Source organism: Venustampulla echinocandica (genome assembly GCF_003357145.1).
Source record: "Venustampulla echinocandica strain BP 5553 chromosome Unknown scaffold_0, whole genome shotgun sequence".
Taxonomy (NCBI): domain Eukaryota; kingdom Fungi; phylum Ascomycota; class Leotiomycetes; order Helotiales; family Pleuroascaceae; genus Venustampulla; species Venustampulla echinocandica.
This window is the reverse complement of record NW_022474205.1, coordinates 574,707-589,842: the sequence shown is the minus strand read 5'-3', so window position 1 is coordinate 589,842 and position 15,136 is coordinate 574,707. Positions and strand designations below refer to the sequence as shown.

Below are 15,136 nucleotides of genomic sequence, written 5' to 3'. Positions count from 1 at the left end.
CGTGCGTTCCGGGGCTGTCCGCTGGGGTGGAGACCTTCTGTTATCTTACCGGTGAGATATCATGCCGTTTATTCTTGGCAGTTGATTTCTATGCAGAGACGAGGCACATATGGAAATACGGCGGCAATGATTGATAGAAGCAATAGCTCTCTCTAGTGTGACGCAACGACTTTCTAGCGCCCAGGCAATATACTGGGGCAAGCACGCAATCTACAGAGCTGTAAATGAATAGCTTCGAACTCCTGAAGGAGAAAATTCAAAGCACTGCCCAGCTTAAACCAATATCATATTTTTGAGGTGCTCAAGTTCGGCCTTTTAGTACACGAAAATAACTATGTCGTTTCTGACCGATTTCTTTTCGATTGCGGTGTCAGTGAAATGGGGATTTGTTCTATTATTTGCCCTTGGTGTAATTTACTTACTTCAAAATGAATTCTCAAGATGGAATGCACGCATTTCGGGGCTTCCTGGTCCACGAGGATATCCAATCGTGGGCAGCTTACTCCAGGTCTGTTCTGACCTCAATCGCTTCTAATAAGTACACCATCGCTGATTTTCCATAGCTTCGTGGAAAATCCCAAGCAGAAATCTATAGGCAATGGTCACAGCGTTATGGCCCAGTCTTCCAAGTCTCGCTCGGAAACACCACGGTCGTAGTGATCAACAGTGCAGCGGCCGCCAAGAATCTTCTCATCGGCCAAAGTGCAGCTTTTAATTCTCGACCTGAATTTTATGTTCTCCATAAGGTTGTCAGTAGTCAGGTTTCCAGCATTGGGACAAGTCCCTGGGATGAGAGTTGTAAAAAGAGGAGAAAATCTTCTGCAACGGCCCTCAATAGAGTGAGGACGGAAGGATATGCACCGGTATGTTGAACGCATTCGGAAACCTGCTCTATGAATTATTAAAATTTGACGGCTATTATTTTAGATATTGAAGCTGGAAGCCACAGAGTTTCTGAAGGATATATTGGAACACTGTGAAAATGGATCTATTGATCTCGACTTCCGCCAATACACCCGCCGATTTGCCTTGAATTTGAGCTTGACACTCAATTACGGGACTCGGTAGGTAGTCTTTAACTGCGTTCCAAGCTCCAAAATTCTGACTTCAGAGCAGTATTGCCGATTCAAAGGACCTCACAGGCAACCCACTCTTAGCTGAAATCATAGAAGTTGAAGCAGGAATCAGCCACTACCGCCAAACAGCAAGGAATTTGAGTAATTACATACCATTGTTACGCTACGTAAATCCAGTGCTGTCAAAACTAGGTTTTGGAGAAACACCAGGCGCTGCGGCAGCTATGGGTGCTCGCAGGGTGGCCTACCATGATGTGCTGCTTCGTCAACTGAAGGCACGAGTTGATGAAGGAACCGATTTACCATGCATCCAGGGTGCAGTCTTGAAAGACCCCGAATCTGCGAAGTTAACCGAGAAGGAGCTTTTGAGCATTAGTTTAAGCATGATGGCAGTAAGTCAATTCCAAAAACCTCCATAGATTATAGCAGAACTAACATGATCGGAAGGGTGCGGATACTAGTCAGCCATCACTTGCTTGGGCCATCTTGTTCCTAGCACACAATCCAGAAATTCAGCAGAAGGCATTTGAAGCTATCAGAGAAGCAGGTATTTTAGAAAGCAAAGACTTCGGCAACCTTCGAGTCCCATACGTTCAAGCTCTGACGAAAGAGCTTGGGAGGTATTTTACAGTCTTGAGGCTTGCACTTCCCAAAGCCACATCGGGTCCTGCAAAATGGCAGAATTACGAAATTCCAGACAACACGGTGGTATTCTTGAATTCGTGGGCATGTGGTAGAGACCCAGATGAAGTTCAGGACGCTTGGAGCTTTTCACCTGAGCGTTGGCTTGGGAACTCAGAAAAACATCCCCATCAATTTGCTTTTGGATATGGTGGAAGGATGTGCGTTGCTTCTCATGTCTCGCACAATGCACTTTACACTGTGTATCTGCATCTTATTGCACATTTCCAAATCTGTGCCGTGGAAGGCGAAACGAGCAAGGCTGCTTTAGATCCACTGGAAGCTTTGGCTGATGTCGAGGGAACAGCAGCTACCCCAAGAACCTTTAGAGCAAAGTTCATACCGAGGGATAGGGCCATGCTGCAAGATTATATCCTTGATGTGGTAGAAACAAGCAGGCGGTGATTATTTAGTTGAATAGAAGAATAGCCTCCTGCAAATGGCGAAAAATAAATCAATTTCCAGTTGCTACTCAATATGTAGAAGGCAGAATGCAAAGTCGACCACCATCAGTAACCACAACATTCCCATTCAGATATGCACCACCCTTTGAAGCGAGATATAATATCGTGGCTGCCATGTCTTCTTCGGTTCCTGCTCGCTGCAATGGAATGACAGAACGTGGGAACTTTCCCTCGGTAGCGCCCTTTGCGAGTATGTCCGATGTCATCTCAGACGGATAATCTATCAGTAATCAGCCACTTCCTTACCTCGATATACGCGCGACTTACAGCCTGGTGCAATGACGTTGCTTCGAATCTCGAATGGAACGAATGTCGTAGCAAATTGCTTTAGTAAATGTAGCACAGCTGCTTTGCTTGTTCCGTATGCGTAACCCAGTGGGATTCTGTTGAATGCACCAACGCTGGAGGTAGCTATCACTTGGCTTTTCTGCTCAACATTACCCTTCTCGTTTCCAGCTCCAAGTAGATTCAGGAATGCAACAACAGTGAAAAATACAGCCGATGTATTAATGTGGTAGGTCTGTGTAAAGGCCTGTTGGTCGGTGTTCCAGAGAAATTCACGAAACTCTGAGAGCGTTGGGTTAGGCTTTAAGTCACCAAGAGTGGGACCTCCGATCCCGGAATTTGCCACGAGGAGGTTGATAAAGCCTTCGGCAGCGGTGATGGTATCTACCATGCGAGTGAGGTCCTCCTTAGAGGACACATCACCTTGAAGAGGAATGATATTTCCATGTACCTGTATGAATCAGCGAGAGAATCCATTTCGGCCTAGATGCTAGAGGGGCATACAGCTACTTTGGCGGCTTTCTCCAAAACCTCTTGCCTACGTCCAATAATATACACCTTTGCACCATTGGCCTCAAGGGCCTTTGCCATCATCAACCCGATGCCTAGAGGAAGTATGAGCGTCCGGTTTCATGCCTTCGAGACTTGACATGGCTCTTACCTGTTCCCCCACCTGTGATGACAGCTACCAATCCCCGCACCGAAAACAACTCAGTTGCAGTGATTGAAGACATTATCTCGCCGATGGAACGGTAAATGAAAGACGATTTTGGATAATCGTGGTAAGAATTCAAAAGAATAAGGAATATTTTGTCGACTCCTCCAGTGGTACTGGCGGTATTTATTTGCATTAGTCTCCTTAGTTAGCATTAACCGACAAGACGCAATTTGTCTATTGCGTCACGTAAGCAAGAATCGATAATATATTATAAGAAGATATTAATAATATTCCTAAATTTTGTTTTGCAAGTTAACACCATTAGTTCACCTTTCTTAAGAACACTAAACCAGTGGCTGAGTCTTCTCCGGCCGCATGACAACATGACGATAATTCTACAACGCGACCATCGTCAAATTGATCCCCATGCCTTGGCTGCAGTGTTTTGGTTGTTTTATCCACGATTCCTCCTACCATTACAAGTACTAAAGGGCCCTCCTGCACTTCAACACTATATTATCATAATAGTTAGACTTTATATACTAAACGATACCTAGGCAGCTAGTTCTTAGTATTATAAACTAATAGATAAGCTAAAGTAGTAACTTAGGCTACAAATAGATATAGTTAAGTAGGTAAATAGTAACCTAAGGTATAGATCAGCACGGTTAAAGACTAATTATAAGAGTATAAGTGTCAGGAGCGCATACCCCTGTCAGGGGGTGTACAGGAGGAGTCACGGGATCTACAGCAGTATCGCTAAAATGTATTATAACCGAGGTTAGCAGACGGAACCGAGGCTCCTCACCTTGTATTAAGGGGCTACCCGAGTGGTGGTTTACCAACGGGTAGAGATACAATACGAGTGCTTACTATCGATCGTGATTCCGGCCTTTACAGTCAGTACCTGTGGGAGGGAGTGGTGGCTCGCCAAAGGGTAAGCCCTGTAGGCGGACGTGCCTACGCCAAGCCTGGCTTCGCAAATCTAATCTAATTTACACGTACAGTATTTTCTAGCTCGAGTCAACTTCGGCTCAGGTTGCTGGCTCAGGTCCGCTCCAGCTTGCTTAGTAATTCTAGGTACCTAGGTCCTAGGTACCTGTGTATGGTTGTTTTTCTTTTCTGATAACGATACTTTATCGCCAAAGTCCAACATCTACCAACCTTTCCACCCCCACAGAAAACACGATCATGGGTGCTTCAAAAAGAACTCGAAAATTTGGCGTTGTTAAGCGTATCATCGGCCAGCGAGATGCGCGAGTTGCGCGTCAAGACAATTGCGACGGCGAGGGAATAAAAGCTACGGAAGCAATGTTTCTCGTAGTTCCTCAGGTTTCCACTTCTCTCTTCTTCCAGTTCAACACTGCGCTCGTTCCTCCATACTCCATCCTCATCGATGAAAGTAATGGAATGTCTACCCACCGCTAGCATAAGTAAATCAATTTTCTCTCGCATACGGTTAATCGTAAGCTTCCCCTTCTTGAATCCATGATGGATACACTTTATGCCCAGCGCATGTCGACAATCTCTGCGTGTAGTTAGTACTCCCTTCCGCCTTACTCCCTTCTCCTTGCACACCAACGCTGATATTTTAAAATAGCTATTTCCGAACTTGAGAAACTGGGCCCGAAGTATCGAATTGCTCTTCGAATTGCACGAGTCGAAAGATGGGAAAGGCTGCCCTGCGACCATCGAGGCACATACACCGACGACTGTATAGTCGATCGTGTCATGGAGCACAATATATATATATATTGTGGCAACGAACGATCGAGACCTGAAGCGAAGACTGAGGAAAATTCCTGGAGTTCCAATTATGAGCGTCGGAAGGGGGAGATATTCCATAGATCGACTGCCGAATGCATCTTAGATTTAAATACAGAGGCACAAGGAGGGAGAGTCACAACTGATTTGTTGAACACCCTTTCGGCCACACGTACTCTCCTTAAAGTATGCCTTCGGTGGGAACAGAAGAGGGCGGCACAGGATGGTCGTGGTTCCAGCTTCTCTCGGACACTACAAGCACAATGGAACGTACAAGGAAAGTACCTGATCTTGTCTACATCGATTTGTAAAGAGGGGGTGGAAGGGAAGCACTAGTATACCGGCGAACACTGGCCGAATAGCTGATTCGCCCTGGGAGGGAAATCAGGAGCGTAGGGGAGGGAAGCGTGGACCCAACACGGGTGTGTTTATTCCGAATACCTACCTAGGTAACTACAGTACCTACACTACTGTACATGTACCTTACCTTCGGTATCTCGTCTCCCACTTGACGGTTGTTTGAGACTCTCCGCTATCCAATTGTCTCCGTGCGAATTGTCGACAGAGACCTTGGTTTGCCAATCATACCTAGCCGCTACGACTGCAAGTGCCACGTTTTGTGCCTGTCCACATCTAATTTCTATACTTCGTACTCGGGAATAAACATACAGAGTAACAAGACTAACGTGAGAGCGAACTTCGAAGTGACCACTGCGCTGGGTCGCCGCTAATTACCGCCATTCACCGCGTATCTGTGGCCAGTCATTGGCGAGGTTCCAGCACGTGCAACGTTCCTTTCAACCGTTTACAGGTATGTAGCAACGCTACTGCAACTACGACAACTCCACTGTTACGTCCCTACGTACATACTAGGTACAATAGCTATATCGTCGATGATTGCTAAATGCCTATGAACTCCACAGTTATCTCCCGGGTACATGTGCTTTGCCTTGATAGCTATAGCTCCTACGGAATTGCCCTCTGACGATCACTGGTTGGCGCTTCCCCTCAAAACGTGGCCCCTCCAGGTGCTGCAGCTGCAAATAACCTGCCCACTTATGGAGAGCTCAGCTCCAGGGTGAGGGACAAAACTCCGTAATATCTAGAGATACAAATATGGATGGACCGCCCACGACATCAGTGGCCTGTCTTTGGGCGCCCGTGGATTGTCAAACTCATTGTTCCTTTGGGCCTCATCGTTCTCTACCGCATCTTTAGCCACGAAATAGCCAGTATGCGTTCGAATCCCGTGAACCACTTCGTGGCCACCGTTGCTGCATCCCTGGTCCACCACCGGATAGCAGCAGCCTCAACAACTGTTGATCTTAGTTGGCATGCACCCAATGCCACGGCTATCAACAATTTGACCCAGGTCTTGCAAGGGTCCGACGTCTATGGGTTCATCTACGATACCTCAACGACCCCAGATGATAAATATGGCGACTACAACTGGTGCAATATGCCCCACGTGCGGGCATCGGAATATAAGAAGCCTTCGTCTGAGTACAAGCTTCAGTACGTGGAACTAGTGAGTGCCCAGAGTCTGTTTGCTTCCTTGTTTTAGGGCCCTAATAAGGAACTTTCTCTAGGTCCATCGCCATCACAAGCGAACCGTGTATGCTTCGAACTCGTTTCCTGTCGAGTCGTACAACTGGAATTGCGATGATGAAGGCCTCTTCTACTATGGAAAACCCAAAGCTGGAAAGAAAGCAGCACATGCTTACTGGCAAGGGTATACCTCTCCCCAAAACCCATTCTTACCTTCTGGCTTCCTCGGAAGTTGTCAGTTCCCCCAAATTACCGCCGAAGGTCTTGATGATTCCTGGCAACATGGAAAAGATTTATATGGGGTGTACCATGATTTACTAGGATTCTTGCCAGACAATGCCAACGATAAGGTCTCGTTTAGAGTTACAACTAATGTCATTACGAGCGAGGTCGCTGGCATGGTGATTAATGGCATGTTTGGAATTGAAGAAGACTATCCATTGCTAGTCCAGGTGCGACTTAGCCCCCCCCCCTACAAGACCATTACATGCTAATACCGAACCCAGCAAAGCGCTGTTGACTCTTTGGAACCAACATATAGCTGCCCCGTGTCCTCCAACCTGTTCTCGGCCATTAAATCGGGCGCAAACTGGACCAACCATCTTACGGCTGCCTCTTCTCTTTATGCCACCTTGGATGGTATTTCTGGTGTACCTTCTGACGATTCGGGATTCCACGTCAGCTTTGATCATTATTATGACAATCTATCCGCCCGCCAGTGCCATAGCAAACCTCCGCCATGCCAGATCGTCAACGGAGTCAACTCCACAACTTGCATTACCCAAGAGATGACCGACAATGTCTACCGATTTGGCCATTATGAATATTCATATATCTACCGCGACGACCCTCGCAGCTTGGCTGCAAGTGCCACCAGTTTCGGTGTATGGCTTGGAGAGTTCACAACTCACATCCGAGATTTCATCAGTGGAAAGAGCAATGTGATATACAGACACAATGTAGCTCACGACGGTTCCATCTCAAGGTTGCTCTCCGTATTACAGCTTGATGTAATGGTATGGCCTGGTATGGGCTCTGAGGTCGTTTTTGAGCTATACAAGAAAGACGCCTCGGCACCATCTCCCACTACCATGGTGACTGCAACGCCCTCAGTCATTGCGCCGAATTGCAATCACGATAACTGCCTAAGGCAGTTTATCCAGCAATCATCATCAGCTTCTAAAGCCTGCCCGACATACACCGCATCTCCACACGCCAAGATCCCTTCGTTTGCATCAAACTGCGGTGGATCAGCAGCACGGGTATCTTCGGCATGTTCCTGTATCGTCACGCCCACATCGAGTGCGTCTCCAGCCCCCACATCTGCACCACCTACCAGTGCCAGCGGATATTATATCCGTGTCCTGTGGAAAGGACAGGCTCTCCGAAGCTCGAACCCAAGTCTGGGGCTCATGGATATGGTGCCCTTGGAAACAGTACTGGCTTATTTCGATGGCTTAGTTGGAGAAGGTGCTAGTCTCGTGAAGGGTAAATGTGCTTGATCGATTACTATCTAATTTAGACGACATCTCTATCTTCGTAAATAATACAAACATACTTAGTACACAAGTCGAAAATTTCTGGTTCCTTTTCCCATGCCCATTCCTAGATCAAAGCTTAATCAAGCGCACCGGTTGGCCTACAGATCAGTAAGTGTGACAAGGAGTGAGAGATTTTAGGGAGCCTCAGGCCAACAAGTATGTCAATTACTCATGGCAACGCCCAGTCTGTTTAGGCTATGTGATGGGATATAGGGTGATTTTATTTTCCGAACTTAACATTGTCTACTTGTCTATCTCTAAAGTCCGCCTAGCGCAACCTATCATGACCTATTTTTGCCGTTTCTCTTAGATGTTGGAGGCCAAGATCAGCTGGCTGTGCGGCATATCAGTCCGTGCTGAGTAACAAGTAGGGCGGGTCGAGAATGCTTGAGGATGTAATCACATGTTTTCCGCGGGCCTGTTTTGTCACGATACTTCTGACTCGAGCTTTATATATATTGAATTAAGCAAATAGCTGTCACATACGACCATAGACTGAGGAGAAATAGGCATCCCGTCCGCTCTACTATACACAAGCCTCAGTATTATTAGGTTAACTGTAAGAAAGTAATATAATAGAATTGGAATAACGTGTAATATATATATTTACTTTTATTAACCGATTATATATAATATTATATATTTATAGTATATGATTTATTAAAAAGATATATATTCCCAGAAAAGTTACATTCTTTCTCTTTTCTTCTTTAGTTTAACATCTTTGTATTTATAATTATAGTCGAATAAAGAAATAGTTCTTTAATTATAAAGTACTTGTATTTATATTCGTAACAACTAGATTTATTGAAGATCTGAGACTAAGTATAATATATTAAGTTCGATTTTATTAAATTATAGAGATAAATTTATTAAGTTTTACTTCTCTATCTAGAAATAATCCAATATTTACTTCTGAAAATGTTCTATAAAAGAATTTCAACGAAGAGATATAAGTAATACTCTTGAGAACTTAGGACTATAAATTATAGTACTTTCAGCAGAGGAGGTATTTAGTAGATATATACTTCAGTATTATTATAACTATCTCCTACTCTTCTAGTTTATATTTCTGAACTTCTAACTAAGATAAATATATATTAAAGTGCTCTGTAACTTGAAAGACTTTGTTACTGTTACTATAGAGGTCGTAGATAGTCGTAACGTTAGGACTTTGAGTACTGGAAAGGAGACAGTACTGTTTTTGGACGTCGGAACTATGACATAGTCGAATATTAACGAGTTCAAAGTACGAAGTCTTTCGTGTTGCGACTATATCCCTGACTCGAACGAGTGGGGGAAGTTTTGCGTGTCCGCGAGTTCCTGCGACTGTGGTCCCCATAGGTGGCTGTGGCCTGGCTCGAGTGGGTATGGGAAATTTTGTGTGTTTGGCGGACTCGAATAAGTAATAGGAGGATCGAAAAGAGTGCGCTTGTCAAGTTTTGGGGTAGAATAAATGCTGGAGGGCGGGGTAATATGCGACTGTAGCGATTGTTCCGGGGGGTGTCGCTTTTTATTTTACAGCTTCTGATATCACTAAAGTTTTTCGCTCTAGTGAATTGAGTGAACTTAGAAAGGCCTTAGAAAAGCAATTCATATAGAGCTCGAGATCCTCTACCATTTATATCTCTTTTCTCTGACGAACGGCACGCCGAGAACTGGGGCCGCAAAGAAGCTTGGAGTGAGTACAAGGATTCAGAAGGCAACTGGGCTCTTCACGTTGTCAATAGAGTCGGACTTCGGAGAACGACTCACATCTTCAGACTCAGCGACTTAGTGAAGAGGCTAAGCTTGAACGTTCCTGAGGGTGCCAGACAACACATTCAGGGTGCCTTGATCTGTCTTCATCGTATCCCTGCGTCGGCAATTGTCGAGAGCAGAACTCCAGCAGAAATCGAACACAGCAAGTGCACTGATATAGATATAGGTAGGATAAGCAACTGATAGACAACAGATCGAGAGTATGAACGATTAGACGCAGACACGTGGGACTATCTTGGAGATTACGGCGACAATGACAGCGACCGTGAGATATTGCAAGAGAACTATAACACTATTTTTGAGAAGAACACCGAGAACAACTAGTAACGAACAGGACCGACAGAACAAGAAATCTACCTCCCCGTCTTACTCCTATTATATTTCTCTATATCAGAATATCAGTCATTTGGAATTTCGATTGTGGAAACCATACATGTAGATAGTGAGTTTAGACTGGAATTGATGAGACCCATTCCCTCTGCCGTACTCGCACTAATCTGCAGATGTCTCCTTTCCCCAAAGTTTGACTTCCTCAACTATTCGCAGGAGGCGGTCCAAGCCAAGGTATGTCGCCGTGTTCCCAGAGGGGCAAGGGCCTAAGACTCTCTATCAAAAAAATTGTCAGCGAGTGGTTGAATGACTGAGCGGATAGGGAATATACAATAGACCTATCAATCTCCCGATAAGAGACGTGCAGTGTCCAAAAGTGGCCATGAACTACCCATCTAACGACCGGCATATAGTCACCACCGTCATCAGCATCCTTATCCAGTAGCCTAAGTCTTTGCAACATTGCAGCTGAGGCAATAGCAACTTGGTAGCTGGTTTCTTGGAAATTGCCTCCGGGTGCTTTTACTTCAATAATCGGACAGGTAAACGTCTTCGCGGCGACCGGATCGCTAGATGCGGACAACGAAAGGAGGGCGGCTGTGATTGGAAGACAGGCTTGTACAGTGGGTTGATTAGTCGGTGCCCGGGATTGAATTGGAGCAGATAGTCAACCTTGACCGTGGGGATTAGCTTGTCGTTCTGTTGAGGGGAGGAATCATGCGAATCAATGGGTGCCAAGCAGCTTCGTCATAAGATCCAGCGTATAATTCCCGTGCTATATTGAACAGTTTCGAGACATACCTAAAGAATTGCCGCGTTATTTTCGGATGAGGAATCTCGAGCGCTTTGGACTCACGGAAGTATTCCGTCGGCGAGGCAAAGCTGATTCGTGAGATAATGTCGCGAGGCAGAACTGGATCTGCAGCTTCTCCTAACAACCGCCTGATTGAGGAGGAGACCGTGGGAGGTATTCTGGCGTGGATGACAGCGCTGGAGGTGACGTCGGCATGTTCCAGCGACAATTTCCTCACTTGCTGATGTATCGTGGGCGCTGTTTGTTCAGCACTTCGTGACTCCGAGTCGCCATTATCTGACATCTCCTCCTCCGAACCGTAAGATTGCCCCAGTGGGCCGAAGAACATCGCAGGCTTGGTGTAGTCCAACTGAACCCGTCGACTTCTGACGCTCTTGGTAGGGCTTGGGGCTCTGGACGCAGATGTTTTTCACGGCATTCTTTAAACTAATTGTCTGCTTGTAACATACTCAGGCTCGAGTTGGTAAATGAGGAGATGTTTGATTTAAAATGAATCATGTGAGGTAAATCTCCATCGTCATCTGCCAGAAATAGTGAGCCTAGAATACGGGTTTATATTATCTGCATCCTACCTGTTGGGTTCATCTTCTGCAGCGCAAGCCTTACGGTGTCGCCCATAAAGGCTTTTGATCCTGCGGGTCGAAACATGATATCGTGAACACGAATAAAATACCCATAGCGATCCACCAGAAAGTACTCGATATCCAAGGGCTGTGATGTCTCCGAGCTGCAGAATTTTGAGGATAATAAGACGCAGATCCTGCAAGCTGCTGCCCCTCTGGGGTCGATTTTGAGTATGTTTGGGTTGGATGACCAGGTGATGTCTTTCTTGAATATATCGAGACATTGGTCAAAGAGAATGTCGGGGACCTCAGCTATCTTAGTCAGTCAAAGTAAGACTCTTTCTATATAGAGAGAAATATACAAAAGGAGTCGCCTCATTCAATTGTGGCCCACCTCCTATTCGCGTTCCGTAGGCAATGTTGATTCTGCTCATTGTAATTAATCACAAATGGCACCGTTGTTACTTTATGTTACGCTGGAGATGTTCCCAAGCATTTTTCGCTTTCGCCGCAACAATTGTCGAGGCGAAAGGCAGTGTTCAGCTCGCTAGCCTGGCTTGCTTGCCAGCCGGTTTTATTTTCAGCCACGGCTGGAAGTAGTCACCGGGTCCCTGGCATAGATCAAGGACATTCGATCAAATCAAAGAATATCACATATCCGACGGGTACGAATTTTCAGAAAAGGGGCGGAGAAGAAGATGTATTGGATGGATCTTCGTCAAATGTTTGTGTTCGCTAGTATTCCGTGTGAAAAGCCTCCTTAAGTAGAAATCTAGAGCTCCTATCCCCTGGCCGGCCATCGGTTGCCTCAGCGCTAAACCGAATTAATCAATATTAAGTCGCTGACGTATTTTGATAGATCGTATCAAGGCAGTAACGCAAAGTAAATAGTTATATGCAATTCTTCTATTATTACTTATAAGTTAATTATTATATCGAACTTTTTCGAGAGTTTTAGAGCATTTCGTTGTTGTATTATAGACTTTTGAAAATTATCCTATACTTAAATAGTGTGCCTCTAGCTAGCTGGTATGTACACTCCCGTGTTATGTAAGCTCAAATTCTAGTATTTCTAGTGGCTAGAACCCCCTTGCTAGCGCTGAGGCAACCGATGGCCGGCCAGGGGATAGTATCCAATCAGGTGGCAAAGGTTTCCACGAAGGTCAGCCCTACTACAGTTGGAAACCAATTGAGCCCGAGCCTTCTCCAAGCATCCCCCGAACTACCTTTACCCTTGGCTCTTGACACAACAAGGACTAACCACAAAAAGCTTTGATAGAGTAGTAATTGTCAATTTTATAACACCAGCCGTTGACGTTTGTAACGATCTGTATCTCATTTCCAGTGCAATCCCGACCCATATACGCAAAAACTGCTCGGTGTCAGATTTATATACTAAGGTCAAGACTTATTTCATTACATACCTCGACATGTAGATGTAATCTTGCCAGGATTTAGAAGTTTACCGGGTAAACCAAGGCATTTCCCATCTGGTATCCAAGTGTCAATTTCGATTGTATGGCATTTAATATTGTCGCTTGTGATCCCGAATTTAAACGCCTTCTCCATCGCGGGTGTCATAGGCTTCTCCAGTGCCTCCACTGCGGATGCCATAGGCACAGTCAATGCAAGGATAGAGAGAATTGTTGATTTGAGCATGTTGGATGATGGGTAGGGTTTCGTTGTTTTGTGCAGTGAGAATGATGGAATCAAAGGGAGAATAGTTGATACGGTTGTTGAGTGAAGCTGATCCAATATGGTGTTGACAAAGGTAGTTTCTCCTGGCTATTGCATCACCCTTATATCTTGGGTCAGGTAGTCAGACATGTCAGAAGCACTGTAATGATACGATTTTAATCAGGCTTTGCACTCTTGGCGATGTAACATTGCCTTCAAGACTGAAGACATATTGTTGTTCCAACGTCCATATGCATTGTCTAGCCAGCCACTTTGTAGCTGCGATAAGCGATACGGTAGGGAAGTTTGAAGCTGAAAATTCAAAAAAACACAATTGCTGACTGCATCGGCGACGTGGTGATCGAAAGTACATAGGTAGGTACATATGCACCGCTTAGCCGGCCCAATGTGATTTAATTGTAGCCGCAATAAGCCGATACCGCAGGCAAGCTTAAAGCTGAAAACTTCGAATAACACTGTCACTGACTGCATCAGCGACAACTACGGGTGTAACTTGCGCGCCAAGAGGCCGTGCACGGCTGCCTGAGGGGGGGCAAGCTTCACCGACCTCCATAACCACTGTAAATTGGTGGTTATTGTCTGAATTGATTGCTGTATCTCGTAGTCAACAATAACATGAATGTGGCTTGGGAAAGAGCCCGTAGTATTGTGTGCATGTTAGCCCTAGCCCTAATGGCGTTCTTAGGGTTGAGGCCATAAAACCTATTATTGGCACTTACAGATACTGTAGTGATATCTGGATGATGATACAGGAAAAGTAACAATTCGCCTGTTTCTGGTAAGGAAATCGACATTCTTGATATCATCCATTCATCAGTCAGCAGACATCGGGCGCTCCGCTCCCCCCAGTGCACAGCGTCTTGGCGCCCAGGCTACGCCAGCGCAGCTCATAGTCGTACGGTAGTCACCGAGTCCCTGACACTGCGGGCCTTAGATAAGCAGTCAACCCTACCCGAAGGGATCCTTCAAGCCGGGGTGGCCTTGTTCGAAGATCCAGAGAAAGAGGTCCGGAAATCTGTGCTTTCTGAGTCTGAAGTTTTCATATAATAGTATTTTGTCAGTAATGTGTGCAAGACCAACTGTGCCAACCCGGCCGAAGTCCTAGCACCCCCACGACGAACCCAAATTTTTGTTTCTGAAGTTCGTTATCGTGGGGTCCCGCTGCCCACGGTTCGGCAGGAGTATCGCTCGTGACATGCTGTATGAAGCTTGGCGGAACGCTCTCGAGTTCAAACTGCCCTTGTTCCGGTTGATTCTCGAGCCATCCCTTAATACAATCATCGAAATCATTTCTTTGGCGATGGAAAGGCGGACTCATCGTCGTTGGATTCGAGCAGGCGCTTGAGCGGCAGGCTGCATCCTTATAAGCATGCAAATCCCCGTTGGTGGTTCCGCGAGGCTGCCGCTTAGCTGAGTCCGCCAGCCTCAACACGATGTCGTCTCCAACCTCACTCCACATCTCCAATGTCCTGTCCCTACCCGACAGCCTCACTCATGGCTGCCTCTCTCTGTTTGGCTGACTACATATCCATCCTCCGGCGAAGCTCATGATTCTATAGAAATCCACTTTGGAGGTAGGGCTTGACCTGTGCTGCAGCTTCTGGCGTAGGATTCACTTCGACGCTCCGAACCACACAGACGGCGCCTATAACATCTCTAATGTCTTCGTAATGCACCATACTTATCGACGACCCTAGCAGTGATAGATCCCCTTCTAGATATGCGCACATAGCTAGGTAAGGCTGCCATGTTTCGATATATGTCCTTTTTATCGATATAGTCTTCCACGATGACGACTTGCTGCACGAAGAATAGACTGTAGGCAAAAACAGACTGTTCATCATGTCGCGATTTTTCCAATAGTCGTACTCGATATTTTCGAGTAGTAGAAGATCGATAACGTTCTGTAAAGTTGTTCGAGCCGTCTTTTGATCTTCGTCGGTCCTTGAGAGC

The 15,136-nt window shown here is 45.8% G+C and overlaps 5 protein-coding genes across 5 annotated transcripts; 3 read left to right on the top strand and 2 right to left on the bottom strand.

Annotated features, from left to right (window-relative positions):
- Positions 1 to 428: 428 nt before the first annotated feature.
- On the top strand, positions 429 to 2,162 carry BP5553_00177 (Uncharacterized protein; the record flags this gene model as incomplete). Its single annotated transcript, XM_032008800.1, has 5 exons — positions 429 to 512; positions 564 to 863; positions 928 to 1,064; positions 1,117 to 1,468; positions 1,524 to 2,162. The coding sequence occupies 5 exons, from the start codon at positions 429 to 431 to the stop codon at positions 2,160 to 2,162; spliced, it is 1,512 nt and encodes a 503-aa protein (XP_031872854.1).
- Positions 2,163 to 2,229: 67 nt separating this feature from the next.
- On the bottom strand, positions 2,230 to 3,240 carry BP5553_00176 (uncharacterized protein; the record flags this gene model as incomplete). Its single annotated transcript, XM_032008799.1, has 4 exons — positions 2,230 to 2,441; positions 2,489 to 2,957; positions 3,011 to 3,111; positions 3,168 to 3,240. 4 exons carry the CDS (start codon positions 3,238 to 3,240, stop codon positions 2,230 to 2,232), a joined length of 855 nt encoding a protein of 284 aa, XP_031872853.1.
- Positions 3,241 to 4,355: 1,115 nt separating this feature from the next.
- On the top strand, positions 4,356 to 4,592 carry BP5553_00175 (uncharacterized protein; the record flags this gene model as incomplete). The annotated part of the gene is made up of 1 exon (XM_032008798.1): positions 4,356 to 4,592. The coding sequence occupies one exon, from the start codon at positions 4,356 to 4,358 to the stop codon at positions 4,590 to 4,592; it is 237 nt and encodes a 78-aa protein (XP_031872852.1).
- Positions 4,593 to 6,048: 1,456 nt separating this feature from the next.
- BP5553_00174 (Uncharacterized protein) lies at positions 6,049 to 7,978 on the top strand (the record flags this gene model as incomplete). Its single annotated transcript, XM_032008797.1, has 3 exons — positions 6,049 to 6,456; positions 6,518 to 6,928; positions 6,983 to 7,978. 3 exons carry the CDS (start codon positions 6,049 to 6,051, stop codon positions 7,976 to 7,978), a joined length of 1,815 nt encoding a protein of 604 aa, XP_031872851.1.
- Positions 7,979 to 10,270: 2,292 nt separating this feature from the next.
- Positions 10,271 to 13,144, bottom strand: BP5553_00173 (uncharacterized protein; the record flags this gene model as incomplete). Its single annotated transcript, XM_032008796.1, has 7 exons — positions 10,271 to 10,384; positions 10,509 to 10,723; positions 10,965 to 11,312; positions 11,372 to 11,443; positions 11,495 to 11,797; positions 12,747 to 12,857; positions 12,910 to 13,144. 7 exons carry the CDS (start codon positions 13,142 to 13,144, stop codon positions 10,271 to 10,273), a joined length of 1,398 nt encoding a protein of 465 aa, XP_031872850.1.
- Between the last annotated feature and the right edge of the window lie 1,992 nt (positions 13,145 to 15,136).